This window comes from Meriones unguiculatus, chromosome 14, assembly GCF_030254825.1.
Source record: "Meriones unguiculatus strain TT.TT164.6M chromosome 14, Bangor_MerUng_6.1, whole genome shotgun sequence".
NCBI classification, from domain to species: Eukaryota; Metazoa; Chordata; class Mammalia; order Rodentia; family Muridae; genus Meriones; species Meriones unguiculatus.
Genome location: NC_083361.1, coordinates 35,249,656 through 35,256,386, shown reverse-complemented (window position 1 = coordinate 35,256,386; position 6,731 = coordinate 35,249,656). Strand labels below are relative to the sequence as shown.

The following is a 6,731-nucleotide window of genomic DNA, read 5'->3' as shown; positions in this document are numbered from 1 at the left end:
ACAGCCAGTCCAAGTTCAACAAGAGACTCTTCCTCAATAAAGGAAGTGGATAGTGCCGGAGGAAGACTTCCTTAATAAACAAGGTACACAGTGATCAAGGAAGACTCAATGCCAACCATGGCCTCTCTTGGGAGCACATGGATGGGCACCAGGGAACCCAAGAATCTCAAACATGCAGGTTGTCTTTTCAGAAGGCTGGGAATGGAGGTGGGGGACAATTTAAGTAATCCCTGCACTATCTGTTGAGCCAGTCCAAAAGCTCCCACAGCAGGATAGGAGGTGGTTACAGTCCAGGTGCCCTTTGCATTATTTGTATGACCAATGGCTCCTCTAAGCAGGACTGGAGAAATTTAATAGCCTAGGTGACCTTTCTGTTATCTGGTACTCCCCCAAGATCCCACAAGCAGGATGAGAGGCGGCTAACAGCCCACATGAGCTCTACATTGTCTGACCAAGACCACACCAGATCCTCCTGTAGGCACTCCATACATACCTATTCTCTAGAACCCATCTTCAAGGAAGTGACATGTGCTTTGAGAAGTGTTTCAATGGGATTAGGCCTCCTTGTGCAGTGATTGTTACACAGAAAAGGAAACTTCTGCATTGTACTCAAATATGCTTAAATGAAACTGCTCAGGGTCAGACTAGAAGTTTGAACTGGCTATAACTGCCAAGTTGTGATGAACCAGGTTTCCTTCTTGTTTCATATGAATTGTTACTCTGATGGCCCTGGTGTTTGCAGAAATTCTCACAGGCCTCAACATGCAGGATTCTCATGCACCCACATCTATATATGTACACACATATACATATAAGCATGCATACTACACATACTCATAAAAAGTCAAACAAACAAACACAAAGCTTCCTACCAAGCCTGATAACCTGAATTCCAACAGTGGAAGGGAACAACACACTCCTGTGGTTGTCCTTTGAGCACCACACTTCAGTGCTGGCATAGGCCCTAAATGTGCTACGTGGTCAAGAATGAGCTGAACATCTGACCCTGTCTCCACCTCGCTATGTCTGCACTACCATGCACATCTGCACAACTATATACACAATACTTAAGATTGCACTCTACTGAACATATATACCCCAAGTCCAACCTTAGTGTTTTGAAATGGGGTCTAACAACATACCCTAGGCTACCCTGAAACTCACAATGAAGTCCAGGCTGGCCTCTAAGTTCCTGACCCTCCTACTTCAGTCTCTCAAGTGCTAGACTTGATACAGATGAAAATGGAACAGCCAGGCTGAGACTACGATGGCAGGAAATGAGCCACGTTGTCTGGGAAGTAGACCAGGCCAGCATGGTCAGGTAAGATTAGCTCAGTATCTGCTCATATAATGCTTAAAGCTTTATAACAAAAACAATGGGTCTCAGTGTCATTATTTGGGAGCTTGAGGGGGCATAGGAAGCCCTTAATTTAACAATGCTCCCCCCACCCCCAGCTCCTGAATGCCAAGGTTACACTGCTGATGTAAACCACCCCTCAGTTCTTCCTTCCTCTTCTACACCCATCTGTTGTTACCTGTCCCCTCCAAGGTCCTACTCTCCTCACGTCTTCCTCTGACATTGACTATAGTGGATTGTGTTCTCTGAAAAGCTGTCTTGCTGAGGATGTGGCTCAATAATGGAGTGCTTGCTTAGCATGCACAAAGCCCTAGATTCCATCCCTGACAATAAACAAATTTACACACATGTAATTCTAGCACTTGAGAGGTGGAGGCAGTACTGTAAGTTCAAGGTCATTCTTCAGCTACATATTGAGTTTAAAGACTGCCTGTACTATTGCTTGGTATCAAAAGGGGTGGGGAAGGTAAATAGATAGGCTGGTAATGTGTTTGCTATATAAACATGAGGAACAGAGTTTGATTCTCCAGAGCCCACAGAAAAAGTCAGGCATGGTAGCATGTGTTTATAATCCTACTAATGGAAAACAGAAGGATCCCTGGAGTACACACACACAGGGAAGCGTGGGGGAGAACGTGATCAGGCACCAGGCCTGAATCATGGGGATTAATCAAGATGTTTGAGGGCCTGAGGCAGTAGTGAATTTGAGATCACCATGCGTTATGGGTCACATGATAAAAAATCCTGTCTGAAAAAGACATGTTTTTTTAAATTTTATTTTTATTATTCACTTTGTATCCCAGCTGTAGTTCCCTCCCCCACCCCCTCCCTCTTCTTCTCCTATACCCCTCTCCCAGTCCAATGATAGGGGAGGTCCTCCTCCCCTTCCATCTGACCCTAGTCTATCAGGTCTTATCAGGACTGGCTTCACTGTCTTCCTCTGTGGACTAGTAAGGCTGTTCCCCCTTCAGGTGGTGATCAAAGATCCAGCCCATGAGTTCATGTTCCCATTACTAGGGAACCCTCTAGGTAAACTGAGGGACCATGGGCTACACCTGTGCAGGGGTTCTAGGTTATCTCCATGCATGGTCCTTGTTTGGAGTATCAGTCTTAGAAAAGACCCCTGGGCCCAGATTTCTTGGTTCTGTTGCTCTTTGTGGAGCTCTTGTCCCCTCCAGGTCTATCTCTCCCTTCTTTCATAAGATTCTCTGAACTCTGCCCAAAGTTTGGCTATGAGTCTCAGCATCTGCTTTGATACCCTGCTGGGTAGTCTTTCAGAGACCCTCTGTGGTGGGCTCCTGTCCTGTTCCGTTTTATCCCTCTTCCAATGTCTGCCCCGTTTGCCTTTCTGAATGAAGATTGAGCATCTTACCCAGGGTCCTCCTTCTTGATTAGGTGTACAGATTTTAGTATGATTATCCTATATTATATATCTAATATCAACTTATAAGTGAGTATATGCCATGAGTGTCTTTCTGCAAAAAGACATGTTTTAAGGGCTGGAGCATCAAATGACTCAGCAGTCAAGAATGCTTGTTATGAGCTGATCTCTTAGCTGAAGGCCATTCTGTGTGACAAAGTGAGAGCATGTACCTCATTAAAAAAAAAAAAAAAGTTTGGGAGATGGACAGATGACTCATTAAGAATGCATACTTTGCCAGGTGGTGGCGGCACACCTTTAATCCCAGAGGCAGATGGATCTTTTGAGTTTTAGGCCAGTCCAGTCTTCAGAGCTAGTTCCAGGACAGCCAGGCTACACAAGAAAAAACAAAAGCAAAAGGTTCCAGAGCCCTCATCAGGCAGCTCACAACTGCCCGTAATCCAGATCCAAGGGGATCTGACACCTCTGGCCTCCACAGGTACTTTCACTCATGTATACAAACAGATAAACACAAGTGCACATAATCATGTACACACACACTTAAAAAAAGAGTATTTCCTGTGCAACTGTGGGGACCAGAGTTTAAATCCCAGCACAGAAGCCATAGAACCCCAGCTCTGAGGAGGGCAGAGACAGCACTACTGGGCCTTGTTGGCCTGTGGCCTAGCTGAGAAACTGCAAGCCCCAGGTTCAGCGAGAGATCCTGTCTCAAATAGGTGGAGAGAGAGCATACATACTTGTGTGCTCCCACTGAGGTCAGAAGAGATATCCCCTTCCCAACTCAGTAGGAGCACACAAGTATGTACATCTGTACACACGTGTTATCTACTCACATTCACTCACTCATACTCAATCTTGCTGTTATGAACTGCTGTCATCCCTATACATTACTTCCAAATAATGGTGACACTGATGTTCCAACACTCCTTTTACTTATGCAGCTTGAATCAGATTTGGAGCAGTGTGAAAGGGTAGGTGGATAGGAGGTGACTGGGAAAAGAAAGCAGACATGGGGAGGGTTGGGTTGAGGGGACTGGAATCCACAATCAAGAAGCCAGGGAAAGCAACTTGGATCTCAGTAGTAGATCTGAATTCTGCCCACAGTATACAGATGTTTCAAGATGGCTTCGAATCTGCAAGCACATTCCCAGGCTGGGTTACTGTGGAAAAGCTGTCTTTATGGGAGGGGATACTGGGTCCTGCATTAGTGGGTTTTGAGCCCTGGGTGCCTGATGGCTGACAGGGTGAAAAGGAGCTGGGCTGCATAGTAGGTGCTCATGATCACTATGCGGGCAAAAGGCAAGGAGTGGACGAAAGTGTTCCAGGCCAATACCCCATCGGAAACAGTAAAGAGCACAGCACCCCAGCCAACACTCCCACCCCAGACAAGGCTACGCCACAGCATGGAGTTCAGGATCAGCCCATAGGCCAACACAGGCAGGGCCATGTTCAGTTCAAGGTGTGGTAGAAGGAAGATGTCATATATGAGAGAGGCCAGGGTGGTAAACAGCAGCAATCCAGGCTTCAGGGGAGACAGGCCAAAAGCCCAGAGGTAGAATAAATGGGCAGCAGAGAAGGCAGCCATGCCTGAGGGAGAGAAGGATGGGAACCTATTGAGGTAGGGGGTAGGTGCCCAGCGAGGCGAGAGTTGGCCTCCTACTTCTCACTGTTGTCTTGACCTCCACCAGACCTGAAAGAACAATGTCCCCAAAGTACCAGCTCCACCCCACAGCCATGGCACCATCACCATGTCCTGCTGAGATTATAGCACCCCTTTTCTTGGTGGTTTTCCAATTTCTTTTCATCCTTGGATGTTCAATTGGTCCTAAGAGCAATGGGAATGACCTTAAAATCCATAGTGTCATGTGCTTACTCTGCTCAAGTGTCCATCTAACACTCTAAATTGTGTTCTGAGAAGCTCTACACCCTTGTTTTACGAACCATTCTACCAGACAGACTGGCCCATTTGGGCAAAAATCACCCCAGAACCTTTCTATACAGTATCTCCATGCCCAGAATGGCCACTCTCCCCACATGCATATACATCTTTGAAAACATTCAGTAACAGGTGTGGTTGAGAAATTTCTGTATATTCCTGCAATACTAGCACTTGAGAAAGGTAAGGCAGGAAGACCGTGAGTTTGAGGCCATTCAGACCAGCCTAGACGGAGCATCTCAAAAATGACCCTCACCCTCACCCTCCTCAGCTATGCTACAGTTTCTACACATCCCCCCTCCAAACAAACAGCCTGACCTCAAGGCCCTGGCTGAGCTGTGAGCTACCTACCTCTCATGACTGCCTCCTGCTGAACCTGGCCTGGTTCAGCCAGGGGGCTCTAGGGAAAGTTCCTTATAATCCAGAGTTGTATCTGTGCACTGATTCAATTGCACAAGAGCCCTAGATGTATTGTCATGGGGTTCCCTGCTCACCATAAAGGAAAGCTTCAGGCCAGATGAGGCAGGCATCTCCCACAGCAGAACACACAAGCGCTCCCTGGAGAAGCCAGGTGTAGCTCCCACCAGGGCCCACAGCCCACAGGAACACAAGCAGGCAAAGAATGGGCTGGCACTTGACCAGGGCACTGACCCAGGACGGCTGGTCCTCAGGAATCCAGAGGAGGAAGTAGAGGGAGCAGGCAAGGATGAAGGGGACCAGCCACCTGCGGACCTGTGGGTGCTTCAGGAGAGGAAAGCTGCTTCAGTGTCCCACACTCAGCCCAGTCCTGGGGTAGGGGTCACATCACAACAAGGCACGCTGGGAAATGCCTATAATTCCAGTACTTAGAAGATAGAAACAGGAGAATGTTCAGTTCAATCCAGTCTAGGATATATAGTAAGAACCTATTTTAACATCTGTCCCCCACACCACCCTCATGCCAGGACCCAAGGTGTGTCCAAGTTGGACTTCAGAGAATAGGATCATTAGCTACCTTGGTAACCTTTTCATTCATGTCTCCTGTAACGACAAAATCGTACCTTAGAAGTCAGCCTTCTGGAAGGACAGGGGATCCCAACCAACTCACCAAGCATAGAGAATCACAGGCCCCACGGCTGCCCACATTCCCAAGGCTGACCCCATCCCCACCTCAGGGGTTCTCACTTGGTCTGGGAAGAATGTCTTCAGAGGCAGCCCCTCTTTTCTAGCATCCATACTGAGTGGCTTCAGAGGGCAGAGGGGAAGCTCTGTGGTTACACATTAACCCAAGTGTCCTGTGGACTCTGGGGCTAATAACAGGACTAACTCAAGGCCTGTTCTTGCCTGGCACTTGCTGATAAGGTGTCCATTAGAACACCCTTTTCAGCCCCCCCCAGCACCTAGAAACCTGGTCACCTCCTCTTATAGGCAGTAAAAGTGAACCCCACCTCAAAGGACCTCCCACTGTCTTCTGCCCAGCCAATCAGAAGGGAAAATGCAGGGTTCCACAGAGAGGTACCCACCCCACAACCAACCCTGAAAGCTGGAAGGCCTCCAGAAGAGTTCTGCCACAGCACTATTTGAGTAAATCCTGCCTTGTGCTTGATGTCATTCAAAGACATTTCCTGGAAGGATGATCACTCACTGTTGTGCAACCTTCCCGTGAGAAGACAGGGACCTACTGGGTTTAAGTGCCCAGCTTACCACTAGGTTCCGTAATAGGGGATGCTTCCTCCTGTGTTCATTCCCAAGGCAGCTCCTTGTCTCCTAATCCCTCCCCACTTTGTTTATTCAAGACAGGGTTTCTCTCTGTAGCCTGGCTGTCCTGGAACTTTGTACACCAGGCTGGCCTTGAACTCACAGAGAACCACCTGCCTCTGACTCTGCCTCCTGAGTGCACCACCATGTCTGGTGTGCCTACTATCCCCTTAATGGCAGAAAGCCCAGCTCCAAGGTCTAGGGACCTCTTAGCTAACTGAGTATAGTTCCTACTCTGATCTACATTTCAGGATGAGAGGGTTCCAAAGTGCTAACTCAAAGAGACCAGTGCCCTTTTTCTGATATTCTTCCTGGTGCAT

General features: G+C 47.9%; 1 protein-coding gene across 3 annotated transcripts; it reads right to left on the bottom strand.

The window, feature by feature from the left end:
* Positions 1-3,653: 3,653 nt before the first annotated feature.
* On the bottom strand, positions 3,654-6,724 carry Tmem86b (transmembrane protein 86B). 3 transcript variants are annotated; one of them, XM_060367134.1, is made up of 4 exons: positions 5,839-6,724; positions 5,669-5,694; positions 5,169-5,415; positions 3,654-4,325 (listed from the first exon to the last, which is right to left on the bottom strand). In XM_060367134.1, the coding sequence occupies exons 2-4, from the start codon at positions 5,687-5,689 to the stop codon at positions 3,943-3,945; spliced, it is 651 nt and encodes a 216-aa protein (XP_060223117.1). In that variant the 5' UTR covers positions 5,690-5,694; positions 5,839-6,724; the 3' UTR covers positions 3,654-3,942. The 3 variants fall into 3 exon arrangements, with proteins under 3 accessions (XP_060223117.1, XP_021512977.2, XP_021512978.2); XM_021657302.2 differs by lacking the exon at positions 5,669-5,694; XM_021657303.2 differs by lacking the exon at positions 5,839-6,724 and having other exon boundaries at positions 5,669-5,711.
* Positions 6,725-6,731: the final 7 nt, after the last annotated feature.

Excerpts from the sequence above, each read along its gene's own strand:
- Tmem86b (XM_021657302.2), bottom strand. The coding sequence starts at position 5,889 with ATGGATGCTAGAAAAGAGGGGCTGCCTCTGAAGACATTCTTCCCAGAC. Across the intron at positions 5,416-5,838 it reads AGACATTCTTCCCAGACCAA|CACCCACAGGTCCGCAGGTG; the intron begins GTGAGAACCCCT and ends CCTCTCCTGAAG. Across the intron at positions 4,326-5,168 it reads GCCTGAAGCTTTCCTTTATG|GCATGGCTGCCTTCTCTGCT; the intron begins GTGAGCAGGGAA and ends TCTCTCCCTCAG.